The sequence below is a fragment of the Mycotypha africana genome, assembly GCF_025528875.1.
Source record: "Mycotypha africana strain NRRL 2978 chromosome Unknown BDF20scaffold_4, whole genome shotgun sequence".
NCBI lineage: Eukaryota > Fungi > Mucoromycota > Mucoromycetes > Mucorales > Mycotyphaceae > Mycotypha > Mycotypha africana.
The window spans coordinates 325,438-341,610 of NW_026515728.1; the positions used below are offsets into that span (position 1 = coordinate 325,438).

Consider the following 16,173-nt stretch of genomic DNA (forward strand, 5'->3'; position numbering starts at 1 on the left):
GATTCACTGCTCGTGAGTGATTAGTCATCAATAAACCACTTTCCCCATTTGAAGTTCTGGCTATTCGAAGCTACTACATTGCTTCCATAACTATCATCATACAGCATTTTTTTATTAAAATAGTGATTTTGCAAAATGGATAGGAAGCGCTGTGCGTTAAGAGAAAAAAGGTATATGATGTCGATTCTTCTAAAAGCTCGGTAATTTCCAAGAATTGAATCTAAAGATAATCGTATACTTTCTTCGCATAAAAAGTACCCGCAGTCAGTGAGATAAGAGAAAGTGACACTGGTAATGGCTTTCTAGACCTAAGGGCACGAGGAATCATAGCACCGCCCAAGATAGCAGATGCGGCCACAGCGGTTTCATGACCGTAATCCTTGTTTTGTTGTATCAAGTAGCCAGCAGCACCATAAAGGGCGCCTACGCCAAGACCGGCAGCTAATGAAGGATAAGACCTGGCCTTCACAAAGCCTGCAATACCACTATGATATACAAATAAGTTTGTTGAAATGAGGCTCTGTTTCATTTTGAGAGCTATGTCAGTCTATGATTGCTTCTTATTACCCTGCAGCGCATAGTCCAGCTAATGTATATGAAGGATGATGAGACATCGTGTTAATATATATTATGTGCAAACTTGAGAGCGGATGTTTATTGAAAGGAGAAAAAGCAAATCCATTTCGTTCGTCCCCCTTCCCCTCTTTTTTTTTTTTTTTTTTTTTTTTTTTTTTTTTTTTTTTTCTCCATGCATTAACCTTTCGGGCCATCAAAGGTCGGCAAAAAAAAAAGCCTCCCCACTGAGCCGTCCACGAATAAACCAATGATCAACTGAGAAGCGAATGCCACAAGAGCAACGGGAAAAGTCGTATTTCAACCGTTTTTGCTTTTCTGACAAAGCAAGCCTACCCTTCAATGAAAGCTGCAAAAGCAAAGGATACGGTAAGTTATCAGTTGTTTCAAAGATTTAATTTAATTGCTTGAGATTCAGTAAAATTGGACCTGTTGTTGCTCTTGCGGTAAACTGCTCTCTCTCTATGGCATGTTGGAAGCATTGTACAGAAAAATCATCCACGAAAGGAGACCTTTTTCTGTTAAGCACACACAATAATTTTCAGAGACGTTGGGCGGAACAAAATGACAAAGGCAACAGTCATGATTGTAATACGTCAAAAAGTACCTATTTCTTCCCGGATGAGTCAACGGAAAGAGAAGATCACGGTATCAGTTCATCGATTTTATGTACAGCAACAAGTGTAACGGCTGTATATACAGAGAACGCTGAAGACATATATCTTTATAAACAACAAGTGAGCTCAAGAGCCATGTTTATCAAAGACTCTAGACAAAGTATTGAAGCAGAAAGAAAAAAGGCAAAATATACAGAACGAGAAAGCATTACGCGTATCGACACCTTTTTTTTTTTTTTCTACGTACAATATGTTCCGTGTATATTGAATCATTTGATCTGAGATCTGATTCGTCAATCCCTCTCCTGTACAGACATATGTTAAACAACTTGTATGATCACATTGTTATTCAAGTATATGATAAATAAGAGATAGATGAAAAAAAAAAAAACCAAAAAATCTGTCGACTTGAGCCTGCATCAGCAAAATGACGAAAAGGCATATTAAATATAGACTTTTATGCACCCTTCGACGAATGCATAAATTCATACCTTATTGTACCTGCACAGTTTGTATTTTGAAAAAAATTGTGTGATCTTCAGGTTTGCCTGTTCAATGGGTAATACTTCTGGATGCGTACCATTAATTATTCTTCATGCATTTGTTGGCGTCTGTGTTTCATTTTCATGGAACGCAGTGTTGTAAAAGAATAGCTGTGTTTGGAATCAAGTCCATAAGTCAATTCGTAAGAAATCGATCATATTACAGATAGCATTGAAGAAAAGAAACAGTCAACGCTTACTGCAGGGTTCACAACAAAGTGTTGATTTGGCCTTTTTCATGGCTTTCTTCTCGTGCATTTAGAATTTCTTTTTTTCTTCAAGTGGGCATAAGCTTTTTATGGAACCGATTTTTTTTTCTTCTCCACATCTTTCTCCTTTCTTTTCTCTTTATTTTTTTATTTAAAAGACTATACCTTCCATCATTGTATATCATTTCCATGTCGAATAGTCCTGCACCTGCACCTCAAAAAATAGCAGATTATTTTTTCGTAGCAGGAGTTCATGATTTGCATATTATACCCGCTTTAGAAAATGCAAAAAGAACCCACGCCTACAGCGAAGACGATATCACCTATTATCAACAACAGGAAGGAGCTGTCAACAATATTATTCATAACTTTAGCATGAAAAGCAGTGACGGCGGCAACAGTGGTAAAGGAGGGAGCACTATGACTCCTACTACTGAGGATAATTTGACAGAAAAGAAAATCAGACAGCAATCCTCCTCTCACCGATGTAGATCAGCAACCATTTCTGTCGTTTCGCCAACCCAACCGATTGCTAGCGTTGAAGAAAAACAAGAGCCGTATTCTTTACAACATCCTTTGTCTACCACAAGCAGAAAAAATATACTTTTTCGCAGCGATGGCGAGGACGAGGACCGGTTAGCGACACCACCATCGTTATTAGGCGTGCTAGATCATGTCCAATCTGTCATTGACAATTTCGACAAAGAAAGAGATACAGCGAGAGATAATGTTATTGCACCTTTCACTGAAAAAAAGTTCAGCAATACTCGATCAAGCATTTATTCAAGTACGAACAGCAAAAGAAAATCAAGTTTTTATATGGATGGAGCAATTAAAGGAAGGTGGAGAAGTCCTTCTGAATCAAAATTATGTAAGTTTGACTGTCAACCTCAACTCTGGGAGAGGGGAGGAGGATAACAGGAAAAAATGACATGTATTGAAATATCTTTCCCATCATGATGATTAGACTCGAAACGATATTCAATGAGAACACTTAGCGATTTAACAGCCAAATTTGACGATGAGCAATCACAAAAAGAAATGATACCCAATATCTTTGACCTTAAATATACACCTACAGTTCTCTCAAGGTATCCGCAAACAAATTATTCACAAGACGAACCTTTTCCTGCTTATGCAGCTATGGTAATACAAAAGAGCTTAAAGAGAAAAACATCTTGAAGAAAAAAGAAAAAAAAAAAAAAAAAAAAAAAAAAAACGCTGGATATTGAGGAGTGTGCCTTCTTTTCCCGTCATTCATAGTTTTGTTTTCCAAGGGACCTACAATTGTATTATGGAGAATACCCACCACATGAACGCTGCCACTCATTTGTAACGTATCAATGATGCAAAATTGTCTAGCAAGGGAGATGATAACTAATCGAACTAAACATTACAATTTGAAATAAGACACTGACAGATGAAACAGGTGCTACTATTTATGGCACTTGCGTTGTATTTTATGAAAAGTTATCAAACAAGCTGAAAAAACCTGTCAACAATGCTATTCAAGAATGGGTGAAACATAATATGCCAGCAAGCACTATTGAATATGCTCAGCATTTACGAGGCAGAATTGATCTGGAAACAATTCAATTAGCACAAGCTCGAAAGGACTTTGCACAGGTGATAGGTGCATCGCAGAGTGAAAGCAGCCAAGAGAGAGACTTGATTGAAGAGCGTATCCGTACCTGTCAGGAAAATATCGAGCTCTATAGAGATCTTTTAGAGCCTGTCAAGATGGGCGCTTGTACAGCAGAGGATGTATGGGTGCCTAAAAGTGTAGGCTTACTGGGTCGAATGCCGTGGATCGATTTATACGGGGACTGGTTAAAGATATTATTGGATAATGTGGTAGGTGTTGGGGGCCATCGTCATATGCAACAAGTCCCAATCAGTATTGAAAATGTTGTGACAAACTTCATTGATGAGGTACCACTGCCGCCTCCTGGAAGATTTGAAATCGGGATAACTATCAGTGGGAAACCTTTGTTTTTCTCCAGGCCACCCATTAACCAAGTCCCTATGTTGAAGAATGTAAGATTGATTCATTCATTTGCATCAATGTGTACGTTTTGCATTTACTAACTGAGTGATTATTATTTAGTTTTCTTTATATCCTTTATTTCGTACATTGTCACCTCATTTGATCCTTGCCGTTATCGAGGTAGGTTATTACTCCTTTGACGTATATTCCATTAATGGGATTAGACTGACGAAACATATCATCATTATATCTTATAAAAGACGCTGCTAGCAGAAGGGAAGGTAATATTTCTTTCACAATACCCAGGCATGCTTTCACTTGCCTGCGAATCTTTTCGCTATCTATTATTCCCACTTTATTGGCAATTTGTATTTATTCCAGTTCTACCAGAACGACTATTAACTTGTTTACAAGCACCTGTACCTTACATGATTGGTTTCGAAGGTACTATGGCAGATTTGGATGACAATGTACCTGATGATGTAAGTTGGCTCCTTTTCAAACGACATAATCAGTTCCCTAACAGAATACATGAAATAAGTAAACTTAAATTTTCTTGCTGTATAGGCCTGTGTCGTAAATTTGGACAGCAATTCAATGCATCAAAGTCAAAGAGCAATGACTATCCCCGATAGACAAAGGCGTAAATTACAGTCTGCATTCGAACAATACGCTCCTTTACATACTAAATATAAGATTCCCTATGGTGTACCCGAACACATTAAGAGTGCCTATCCTAAAGGCAAGATGTTGTTGAATTGTACTCGATCTAAATCAAGTAAGGTCATGGTGAATCCTGCCGCTAGATCAACACATCAACAACAAAATCGACAGCAGCAACAGCATCAATATTTACGACCAACTTCCAATAGCATAAATAGTAATAGCAGCAGCTACAATAGGAGAGACTCAATGGACAGTGCTGAGACTGCCACCTCATCTTTTATGTGGTCACATTCCGCCTCTGTCGCATCTAAGCCTTCTACATCTTGGACAGCAGCATCAAGCACCGTTAGTCGAAATACCCATAGTGCAATCATGTCAAGAAGCTCAAACGAATCTTCCACGGCAACATCCATTTCTACCTCTGTAGCAACATCAGCAGCAGCATCAGCCCAAAATACCAAGGTTATACCGCAGTACCCAGGTTCAGCAATCTTATCCACCGGTTCAATTGGTAACTACGCATTCTCTTCTACGTCTTCATTACAAAGCGCGCCCACCAGCCCAGTCAGAGCAACAACCGCTATGCCTTCCTCTTCTAATAATAGCTCTGTCAATAATATGAGCAGTAATAAACCGAGTATGATGATGAATAGGGAGCAACAACATTCGTATAGCAAATCCACAGCTCGACCTTCTTTAAAAAGCGAACATTCGAGTGACTTGGGTACGAGGATGAAATTGTCTACGCTTATGTCAAAACCAAAAGCCGTCTTTCAACATCATTTGGAACATTCTTCTTCTTCTTCTTCCGAACAGCCTGGGATTCCACGTTTATCAATCAGTATGGATAATTATTCAACGACGTACGATCAAGTATCTCCAATCCCGAGAAAAATCAAGCACATGGAAGGACATATCATGACCGAGGTTTTACCATCCGAAGCAATAACATTTCAAGGGTACCGTTGTGTTTGCGGTAAGCAGGTGACAGAAGAGGAAGGCTCAGAAAATGCTTTCATGTCTTGTCAGGAATGCCATCTGGTGACGCACAAAAAGTGCACGGAGCAGATTCTGCATCCTTGCTTACCAGCCTGTTTCAACGAACAAAAAGTGCAGGACGCATTTATTCGTATGTTTGCGTCATTATTGTACAATTATCGATCAGGATTCGTCAGTCATGCTCCCAATAGCAATACTAGCAGTAACAATATCGGTAATTCTTCCTTTCTGGATAGCTTTTCGTCATCTACAACATCTGCGCAGAATAATAAAGCCAACCTACAGCAACAGCAAACCATTAGTTATACCGACAAAAAAGGAAATACTTACTTCTCAAAAGAACGGTTCCTTAAGCATTGCGATAAAGATAGCAAGGTAAGAGTGCCAACAGTTCTCCTTAAAGTACGATTGCGAAGAATAATGTACTAACAAGCAACAAATTTGACACAGGCATTTTTGACAAATTTGTGTAATTCACAGATGTTCACTCAATTCATCACAGATCGACTTGTGAAACCATCCCAAGACCCTGAAATATTAGTCTTTGATGAATACATTAAATTAAAATTAAACAGATCTAAACTAAAATTTGTAAAGGAAGAAACACCCTTTTTGAATGTAAGGGTTTTTTGCTATTAGTAGAAACGGTATTAAGTTGGGATGTGCAACTGAAAGCTTCTTCGATTCAATATTTTATAATAGGACGATTCTTATCGGGTATCACAAATTATTTGGGCCAATCCACCTCATCAGCCGCCTCTCACGGAGCCAACGAGTGAGTCCAAGAGGTTCCCAACCATTCTAAAGTTTCCGAGCAAATTGATTTATGACAATAGTCATCCTTCGCAGCCGATAGTAGCAGACGAGGAACAATAGTAACAGCTGCAATAACCAAACAACAACATCATCATTCACCTATTCCGTCGAAACTCACCACTGTTTCTTATACCACTACGCAGGACACATAATTCATACTTCATTGCAGACTGATAGATTATCATAGGAGAACTATCCGATTGTTTTTTCTCTTTCTTTCTCTTTCTCCTTTTGAAATCGCTTTATCATACCGCTCTATTTATATATATTTTTATTCAAATAGATCACTGGTTTTGTCATTGTAATACGCCACAGGGTAGCAAATTTATTTTCATCTATATATATAGCCTTCAATTATTCTATCATGTCAACCGCTCTGTTTCTTCTGTAAATGTTCATTACTTTCTCTATGAAAGACTTCATCCTTGTAAAATAATTATAGAATAAATGTAATTTACAATGCACATTTCCTTCCTTTAATGTGTATATATCATATCAATTGTAAATTAGGGAACATAAAAGGATGCACTTTTAAGCAAGGCATTTATGCTTTAAAAATCCATGTCAAGGGAAGGATAGGATATTTTACTTACTCCAGGAGCCAAATAGGAGTAAGAGAGAAGGGTCCAGACAGACAAGAAGCCAAATTGCAGTACCTCATTATACTTACTATTACTGATATCTGACCTACGGAAGGTAGCAGATGTATTCTCTCCATACGTTTGATCATCTGCTATCCTCTATTTAAAATGTAGTTGCAGGTAAAAGCCATATAAAGAAATTGCTGTCGATTTTTGCACCTTTGAACAGAGTGTCTGCTACTACACTTGTCCCTTAATGGACAGGCAGCTGACACAGTGTATTAAAGTGAGAAGGAGTAACTATAACAGTAGAGGGGTTCGGATCATGGGCCTTTCTGATAATGCCAGCAACACGAGGAGGATCGAATTAAATATAGTAAGTACAATCAGGGTTTTTCATGTGCATCATAGCCACTGATCCCAATACTGATATGTTACTCTTTATATATTGCAGGCATCGCAGCGGAAAAAAGCTATATTTATAGCATATACTCCCTACAAGTACAGGTGTTTACGATGTATAGAGCGTTGGCATTGCCTAACTTTTGCCGCTCCTATAAATAACAACTACAAAGAAAGGAAAACATACAAGGAATAGGTCGCTTATATACCTATATAATATCAGAGACTTTTCCCTTCTGCCGCCAAGTCCTCTTCTCCAACTTTTTTATTTTCTTCAATTTCTCAACTGCAATCGAATGCTTGGTCAAAATAATGTCTATACGTTCAAGTAAGCTACATTTTCGATTAAATGAGACCAAAGGTAACTTTTCTAACTGCTCGTAAAAATAGAATTCAAATTAAAGATGTATGCATGTTCAACGCTTCAACGATCTTGAGCATTCTTGTGCAACCCAATGAAAGCCTTTCTTACAATTATCTTCTCGATAAAATCGCCCAAAACTATCCAAAGGTATCATCCGTAATGTGATTATCTCTATTTATTTGACTTTCACAGGTTCACTCAATAAGTTTTTTCAGGTATATTTCGAACGAATACCTTTTAGTCGCTGTAATTTACTTGTGGAAGATCAAATAATCCACAACGATTTTGAGCTTCAAAATATACTTGCCCACACACCACCCGGCAAGATTATACATGCTAAGCTAATGAAAACGAACACTGCTCTTCTTATCGCACCAGTGACTCGGAATATTACTGTATCAGAGCATGCGAACGCTAATAGAAACAATGTGTCCTCTGCTACTATTACTTCATATAACAATGATCTACGCAGAGACTCGGGGATTGCTTTCTTCGAGCAGGATCTAATCAAATTCACAATCAACAAAAAGGGTGACAACAACAGCAATAAACGAGGAAGCAGCGCATATATATCACCTGCAACAACGCCAACTCCTACTTATCACAATAGCCCCGTCTTACCATCTCAAAACACGGATAACTCAGAAAACAACACAGATAAGGTTCGTTTACCAGGTGTTCATTCGCTCCTATTCAATAACAATAGCCACTATTATCAACATCCGTCATCATCCATTCCTTCTTCTTCCTTCGCGCCCATGCCTCCTACACCGCCTACACCACCATTGCCATTCATAACTACACCGAGACGAAGCTCTTACTGTCCTCCAACGGCTATGACCAATGCTACCCCTTATCTTCAACAATATAATAGTAGAAGGCACTCAGCAGCATCTATTGTGCATCAGAATAAACTGACCTCTTCCACAACCAAGTTATTAAAGAGACAACTACAGCAACACACATTTATCTGTGACCATGTCGTCGATTCTAAAACCGGTGAGCGTTGCTCTCAATCCTTTCGTCGTTCTTATGATTTGTCAAGGCATCAGACAATTCATCTAAAAAATCGACCTTTCTGTTTATGTCACTTCTGTGGTAAAAAGTTTACTCGGTTAGACGCTCTTCGAAGGCACGAACGTATTCAAGGCCATGTATTACATTGATGAGTTGCTTAATCTTTCTTTTTGTTTTTTTCTGAAAACTTAAAAGCTGAACTGGTTTCAGTTTTGGAAGTAGTAGTCTTCTTTCTTTTCTTCTTGTTGTATATAAATGTTTAATAAAAAGGTTGGCTTGCATAATCTTTATTCGTAGGAAAAAAACAGTTCGTTCGTGAAAATGCTGACAATTATATGATATCAAAATGATAAGTATTGCTGTGGATGTTATTTATTTTTTTGATCTAATACTGTATTCAACGTCTTCCTCCTCTGCCACGACCACGACCACGAGCCATTCCTCGTCCTCTGCCACGACCATGAGCGTCTAATGGATCATGAAATATGAACATTAATAGGTTATAATAGCCAACTTTGAAATGATTATTTCCTTTTTACCATCGTTCTTCTTCTTCGACTTGCGAACATCGTCAATTAGCAAGGTGTCTAATGGTAGACTATCTGGTAAAATCACACAACGGATGGTGTTGCCACGAATACTTAAGGTGTCTAAACTGATGGGATCTCTATTTTTCACTGTCATTTTAACTGTCTTTAAATGGGTATTCATGCTCATATCGACGCCTGTAATGGTACCATGAGCAACAGTGCCGTTCTTTAACTCCACAGAAACTGTTTCGTTGTTCAATTTCATTAAAAATCTAATGCCAATCAATTAGAAATTTTACTCTTTGCATGCCTTCTTGCTCATTAACGATTAATAAAATGAATATTAACTACCTGACTAACTTCATTGTTTATATGTTATTATAGTGTTGAGTTTTATAATAAAAATGAAGAAGACGAGCAAAAATAAAGGAAACGTACAGAAAATCGTGTTTTTTGTTTTTACTATGATACAAATGCTTCGGCTTGCTTTAATTTTTAAGCCACTACAGTTTAAATACAGATTGGAAATGGGTATGCTTTTAAAGCAATTTAACCTCTACCTTCCCAGACGTCTTCAGAATTGGGTTTACTTCTTCTGATCGCTTCCTTGATAGCTTTACGTTCTTTTATCATTGCCTATTATGTGTTGAAGATTTGATTTACTTTGAGTGATCGCTTTCTTGATCCATAAAAATGGTTGCTTTTTACCGATGACTTACATCTGCCTTTTCAGCTGACTTAGTTTTTGTGCTTAGACAGAACTTGAAGTCTTCCCACTTTGTTGAGCAATCCTTTTTCGCTCCATATCGATAATAGTTTATAGCCTGTTGACCCAAAGCTTTTCAATTATACATACGTTAGTCCCGTCGACTGATATTTTCACTACTGACTCAGTTCCTACCCATGCAGTCAACTTACAATAGCATCGAAAAAAGTTATCAAAGGCTTCTACTGCGCTGCATTTCTCATAATTGTTTTTGTTTTCTTTGTCTATTTCATCAAACAATTCTTTACTCCCAGCATCAAACTCTTCTGCAGATAATTCTATCCTTTTTAGAGGCTCTTTTTGATGTTGTTCACTTGACATATTGCCGTTTTGACAGGTATATAAAACCCTGGAAAAATTGATGCACTGCAGTGGAAAAAGGTACGAAAATGATGGCAAGCAATTATATTAAAAACTCAGCCATCACTGCTTTCTAGCATAGTACATGGATCAGCATGAATACAGCACTAAGAACAATGCAACTGAGGCTCTAAGCAGACATTTATTTTCTTCATAGAATTCATAAATTAATTATTTGAGATAGGTAGTTACAAAATGACCGGGATAACATTTGTACAATTCCTGATGTGCGTTTGTATAATATATATATATACATATGTATTGAGCAACCCTTTTCTTCTAGATTGAATTTTACTATAATATGAAATGTGAAGAGTTATCTAACGTTTTCTCTTCGCTGAAGCATTGTTGGCTGCTGCAATATTAGTAGCTAATAAATCTTCTTCTTCATCTTTTTCAACCTGGAAATTTTTTAGGTTATTTAAGAATGCAATTAATTTTGTCTGTTCTTCGTCTGTTGCAAAAGGTCTGTCGCCTGCTCCTTGAATAGTGCAGGTTAGCGGATCTATCTTTACTTCGTCATCTGCCGGCATGCTATCATCTCTTTCCGCATCCACTTTCCAGCCTCCTTCTTCTTCTTCGCCAACTCTCCAGATTTGGTATCCATAACCACAATCCTCTTCCAAAAATTGTCTTCGTTTTTCAGAGAAAGTCACTTCATTGGTATCGCTCGTAACTAAAGTATAGAATCTTGAATAGAAACCTTTTTCTGATCTCTTCTTTGCACGAAGAATACGGCCTAGACGTTGCGCTTCTTGGCGTCGTGAACCGAAATGGGAAGATACTTGAATTAAAACAGTAGCTGCAGGTAAATCTAGAGAGGTATCGCCAATTCGAGACAAGAACAGTGTGCTGATTTGTTTCGCTTTAAGAGAACGGCGAGCAGCAGTTTCGTTCCATGTCAATTCATTCTCTTGTTCGTAGGTTAAATGAGGAACATCAATTTGGAAACGAGCCAACAATTGTCGTGCATCCTCAGTAGGTGTACCACCGTAAATCATAGGGCGGTTGGATTTTTCAGCATATATCTTAAGAGCATCAATATGGTCACAATAGACTAACACCTTATCACCTTTGGCTTCGTGGTATTGAATTAAGCGTTGGCAAATTTGCATTTTTTTAGGGTTCAGAATGGCTAGTAAACTCTTGAGGTGATGACCCTGATTTAATAAACCTCCACCGTTGATTCGCACATTATCATGGGCTTCCTTAATCAAAGGTGTCATATCTGTTTCCACTTGTGTACAAATCACTTTGGCAATATAACCTTTGTCAGCCAACTCCTTCCATTTAGCATGGTATAGAGTGGGCCCTACAAGTGTCTCTAAATCTCCGATTCTTTCATCTTCACGCAACATAGTGGCCGTCAAGCCCAACCTAACCTTGGCTTTGATCTTTGTAATTGCTCTGGAAAAATTATTGGCTGGCACACAGTGTACCTCATCAAGAATAATTAAGCCCCATTCTGTTTTGTCAATGAATTGATTCATACGTCTAGAATCCGCAGTTCTTGATTTATTATCGACCAACATGGTATAAGTGGTGAAAAGAACACCAGCGGGACCGTTATACGGCCATTTCTTAGATCCGGCAAACATACCAGTTTTGGAAGCCATCAAAGTCGTAAACTTAAGAAATTCTTTACAGAATTGCTCCGCAGCAATAATAGTTGAACAAACAACAAGGACAGGCTTTTGGATAGCGCTGGCTACAAGAATTGAGGTCAAGGTTTTACCTGCACCACAAGGAAGGACAATGATGCCCGATTTGGCAACATGATTAGCAGAATCGGGATCGGTAGCATCGATGATGGCGTCCACAGCTTCTCGCTGATACGGGCGCACTTCAACCTCAGGTCTCAGTGGCAATTCTAATGTCTGACATGACGTATCTGAATTGAAGCAGAAATCGGGTAAAGCGGCTTTAGGTACTGATTTCTGGGGCCTGCTTGTTGAGCTTGTTGAAGAGATCTTTTGCTTTTTTGCAGCTGGAGTAACCGGTGATGATGTGGGAGATGGAGTGGTAGAAGTTGCTGCTGATGCTGCTAGATTTTCCTGTTTTTTCTTTTGTACATATTCTAAAAGCTCTGATAGTCTCTTTTGACGATCTTCACTATCTACAACAGACATGGATACTATTTCAATTGAGTAAAGTGATTTATATAACTAGTACGAACAAGTGTGGATCTAACAACCTCGATCGATCAAAAACAGAAGAATCAGAAGAAAGAAGGCAAGAAAAAAAAAGGGGGAGCTGTCTGATAAAATTATAAAATTGACACCGGAGGTTTCAATTGTCGGGTGTAGCGGCACGGTGCTGGTAGGAAGCAAACAAACAGACGTGCCACATTAAATCACAAGTACGTACAACCTACTAAGGACTGCTAGTAAGGAATCAGAGAAAGAAATTTCTCGCCGAAGCAAGCTTTTTATAAAATGGCAAGGGTGGTATGTTTAATGGATCAATCTGTGATCATTTTATCTTTGTCATCAGTAGATGCGACACTGTTAGAATTATATTTATGTAACCGACTACTCCAACGCGTAGGTTGTGTTTTAGGTTTTTCTTCTATTACAATCTTAGCCTCGTTTTCTGATTCGTAGGTCTGGTCATCTTCATCATCTGTGATATTGCCGTAAATTTCTTTTTCATCATAATTATATGATTTGCGGTTGGCTCTAACCCCTCTGGATCGCAACTGTGTGCGTGTAATGTTGACTTCAACTGGCATCAATTTGCGTAATTCGGCTCTTTCCTTAGCTAATCGCTTCTTTTCCTCCTTTTCCAACATAAAGTCGAGTCCTCTAGTCTCGATTTCCTCTGCCAAATCAATGTTAGGAAAATATCGCCTCTTTTTACTGCTGTTGGTGTCAGTAGTGCTTGAAGACTTGAGAGATTTCGTCAAGTCCTCGATATCTTCTTTGGTGCGGCACAAGAGCTCCCAATTGTCCACTGTAGCTACTTTGTTTTTGTGTCTAGGCTTTTTACTTTTATCCTCTCGCCAGATCCAACCTGATTCGCCAAATTGCCAGTAGATTCGCTTTTTATCGTCAGTACCAAGGGGTTTGTATCGAATGCGATTTAAATCGTAGTACTGATTATTTTTATTGTTGACGTTGTAATCGATAAGGGTCTTGACACTTAAGCTGTCCTGCAGTTGCCATTCCATAAGATTATATAGTATGTAAAGCTGAAAAAAAAGAACAAATTTGTTAATAATTAGTGTCCAATATGGTATTTATGTTTAATGCCCAACTATTGCTTCCTTACTTTCATTTCTGTAGATAGTGTGAAGAAGTTGTTCTCTCCAACAAGAGGGTTAGTCTCTAAATCTATATCAGTAGCTTTGATTTTGTCCGTTAAAAGCTGTAGAAGTGTGCCTTTGAAAGACCTATTTGGCATTTATGTATAAATGAAAAAGCCATTCTCAACTGAACACTAAAATTCTTTACATCTTACGTACTCTATAAGCCTATTTCTATTAAGAATATTAGATAGCGCAGCGCAGACAATATTATATATCAATTGACTCTCTGGTTTTTGTATTTCTTCTTCCAACTCCTGTTTGAATTTGTGGATCATGAATAGTCAATCAGTTATACATCAAAAAGTTGATCTATGTAGATCTGTTAGATCTCCTCCTTCTTCTCACGTACTCTCGGAGTAAACTTGGGTAGTTTATAAAAGTTGGGTATGTGTTCAGCTTGAGGCGTATCAAAGGTATTTGAAAAAGCATAAATGAAGGAAATCTGATATTGCTGGTAAGATGTCCAGTCAGGCCGTTGTTGTATGGACAAACTTGTCATTTTTAACAAATTTATATATCAGAAATAATGCGAAATAGCGAAAGAAAAGAAGTTAAAGAATAGAGTGACCCAAAGAATGGTTTTAAAGCCGTCGTGCTCTAAATGGCTATCTTTTTTTTATTTTCGTTACGGACCTATTTATGCTTTCCTACAGCTCTACTACGACCTATTGTAAACAATAGGACACATCCGATTACAAGAACGGAACCAATACCTTTATAAGGTGTAAAGCCTATATATATTGGGGCGAGAACATGAATTAGCGTCAACAGTAGGTTTTAAACTTTAAGAAAGTGCAACCTTACATTGAGCAGGATCTGATCCACAATACCATCTGTCACTGATAATGTAAATCAAAACGGCTCTTAATCCTTGCAAGATACCAGTTGCAACCTATGAAATCCATTAAAACCGTATTGTAAGATAAATCATTCCGGTGCAAATGTAGACCAACAGACTTACACTTCCTGTACGGTCTATCAGTTCGTAATAATTCCAGGAATGACAAGCGTTGGAAATGGTTACAAGAATATACATGTACATAACAGTAACTGTAGAGACGCCTTCTTTTATATGAATCAGTTTATCGAATTGTGGCATGGTATAAACGCCAATCCATACAAGTGATAGAAGTGACGTGTACATGCCAACATAAGAACAGATTCTTGCTGGTAATGGCGGTGGATTGTATTGTGACATCATGTAATCAGAATAAACATACACACAGGCTTTTTTAAAGATATATTGAAAGAAACCAAAACAAGTCAGTAGCTAAATCCTGGCTAGTACTGGCAAAAGTAAACACTTACAGTAGCCAAAGGTACCACCAAGAGTCATTAGAGTGCCGAACATAAGCACTGTAGCGTGAGGGTTATTGCTGCTGGTACCAGTGTTACTAAAATTATCCATGGAACTAACTGCCAAACCTACAGTGGTACCAAAGATAGCAATCCATTGTAAGATTGAGAGAGATCTTCTCATAATTATCCAAGTCAAGATAGCACACCAAATAACCACACTACTGTAGATTACTTGGTACATCTACACTTACGTGAATTGGTTTAAACCGTGTTAATGAACGCTGCAGTTTTTTTTACCATGAATTACTGTATTATTCATTTACCCCACTGCCAACAATCGCAAACCCAACTGTTACGCAGAAGTTTGCAACGATATCCATGCAAGCCAACTTAATTACAGATTTATGCGAAACAGGGCCTTCTTCAAATTTGGGTATATTATTGATATCTTTTTGAAGAGTGACATTATAAGATTCTGAAGGGGGAACATTATCATAGATAACAATATCTTCATCGTCGTCGTCGACGTTATGACGGTGATTGTTACTGATAGGGCTACTATGATTGATTTGTGCCTGATAGAAGCAGCCGTAAACTTCCGGATGAGTCGTTCAATATTATTGTTTATCAACAGACATATGAAGCAGAAACTTACCATTGTGATATTCTCACTGCGTGTCAATTGTTCTTCTACAGATAACGCTTCATCATCAATTTCCTCCTGGTTTAATGCTTGATATTGTTTCTGTTTACTTTTGAGCAGGCTTGGAATAAGTGCACCCACTAAAATCATACCAAGATATTGTGCAAGCTGTGTTAAATAACTGTCGCCAGCTGTAGATAAGTTTTTATGATAGAAAATGTGTTTAACTAAATTGAATACAGTCAACCTTATGACATATTTTTAAATGTTTTACTTGCTGCTCCTTGATAAAATAACCATTGTGCACCTAACGTTGTACATAAACCAGATATCAAGAATAGAACTTGATGAAACACAATGTAGATTACCTCTCCATTGAACTTCATCTTGTGCCTTTGTACTTAGAAGTTCATTCAATGAAATCTGGGCAAGGAGAGAAAAGCGTAAGGAACGTTCAATTTCAGCCAACCAAAAGTCAACAAAAACATGGAATGG

General features: G+C 37.9%; 8 protein-coding genes across 8 annotated transcripts; 2 read left to right on the forward strand and 6 right to left on the reverse strand.

Annotated features, from left to right (window-relative positions):
* Positions 1-84: 84 nt before the first annotated feature.
* On the reverse strand, positions 85-666 carry BDF20DRAFT_423656 (transmembrane proteins 14C-domain-containing protein). The gene is made up of 2 exons (XM_053075419.1): positions 568-666; positions 85-485 (listed from the first exon to the last, which is right to left on the reverse strand). Exons 1-2 carry the CDS (start codon positions 612-614, stop codon positions 221-223), a joined length of 312 nt encoding a protein of 103 aa, XP_052936932.1. The 5' UTR covers positions 615-666; the 3' UTR covers positions 85-220.
* A 1,464-nt stretch (positions 667-2,130) lies between these two features.
* Positions 2,131-6,561, forward strand: BDF20DRAFT_911969 (AEX-3 domain-containing protein; the record flags this gene model as incomplete). Its single annotated transcript, XM_053083901.1, has 10 exons — positions 2,131-2,812; positions 2,909-3,087; positions 3,205-3,273; positions 3,352-3,978; positions 4,049-4,108; positions 4,189-4,410; positions 4,496-5,968; positions 6,044-6,211; positions 6,296-6,368; positions 6,443-6,561. The coding sequence occupies 10 exons, from the start codon at positions 2,131-2,133 to the stop codon at positions 6,559-6,561; spliced, it is 3,672 nt and encodes a 1,223-aa protein (XP_052936933.1).
* A 1,143-nt stretch (positions 6,562-7,704) lies between these two features.
* Positions 7,705-8,922, forward strand: BDF20DRAFT_834399 (uncharacterized protein; the record flags this gene model as incomplete). Its single annotated transcript, XM_053078733.1, has 2 exons — positions 7,705-7,753; positions 7,949-8,922. 2 exons carry the CDS (start codon positions 7,705-7,707, stop codon positions 8,920-8,922), a joined length of 1,023 nt encoding a protein of 340 aa, XP_052936934.1.
* Positions 8,923-9,170: 248 nt separating this feature from the next.
* On the reverse strand, positions 9,171-9,668 carry BDF20DRAFT_905575 (small nuclear ribonucleoprotein Sm D1; the record flags this gene model as incomplete). Its single annotated transcript, XM_053083175.1, has 3 exons — positions 9,171-9,241; positions 9,313-9,575; positions 9,655-9,668. 3 exons carry the CDS (start codon positions 9,666-9,668, stop codon positions 9,171-9,173), a joined length of 348 nt encoding a protein of 115 aa, XP_052936935.1.
* A 63-nt stretch (positions 9,669-9,731) lies between these two features.
* BDF20DRAFT_862793 (uncharacterized protein) lies at positions 9,732-10,466 on the reverse strand. Its single transcript, XM_053080627.1, has 3 exons — positions 10,222-10,466; positions 10,023-10,141; positions 9,732-9,939 (listed from the first exon to the last, which is right to left on the reverse strand). The coding sequence occupies exons 1-3, from the start codon at positions 10,388-10,390 to the stop codon at positions 9,853-9,855; spliced, it is 375 nt and encodes a 124-aa protein (XP_052936936.1). The 5' UTR covers positions 10,391-10,466; the 3' UTR covers positions 9,732-9,852.
* Positions 10,467-10,569: 103 nt separating this feature from the next.
* BDF20DRAFT_423942 (P-loop containing nucleoside triphosphate hydrolase protein) lies at positions 10,570-12,754 on the reverse strand. The gene is made up of 2 exons (XM_053075420.1): positions 12,624-12,754; positions 10,570-12,563 (listed from the first exon to the last, which is right to left on the reverse strand). The coding sequence occupies exon 2, from the start codon at positions 12,556-12,558 to the stop codon at positions 10,750-10,752; it is 1,809 nt and encodes a 602-aa protein (XP_052936937.1). The 5' UTR covers positions 12,559-12,563; positions 12,624-12,754; the 3' UTR covers positions 10,570-10,749.
* Positions 12,755-12,890: 136 nt separating this feature from the next.
* BDF20DRAFT_911973 (uncharacterized protein) lies at positions 12,891-14,235 on the reverse strand (the record flags this gene model as incomplete). Its single annotated transcript, XM_053083902.1, has 4 exons — positions 12,891-13,619; positions 13,700-13,820; positions 13,893-13,990; positions 14,086-14,235. 4 exons carry the CDS (start codon positions 14,233-14,235, stop codon positions 12,891-12,893), a joined length of 1,098 nt encoding a protein of 365 aa, XP_052936938.1.
* Positions 14,236-14,640: 405 nt separating this feature from the next.
* On the reverse strand, positions 14,641-16,064 carry BDF20DRAFT_818337 (uncharacterized protein; the record flags this gene model as incomplete). The annotated part of the gene is made up of 5 exons (XM_053077355.1): positions 14,641-14,963; positions 15,045-15,211; positions 15,381-15,483; positions 15,708-15,869; positions 15,953-16,064. The coding sequence occupies 5 exons, from the start codon at positions 16,062-16,064 to the stop codon at positions 14,641-14,643; spliced, it is 867 nt and encodes a 288-aa protein (XP_052936939.1).
* Between the last annotated feature and the right edge of the window lie 109 nt (positions 16,065-16,173).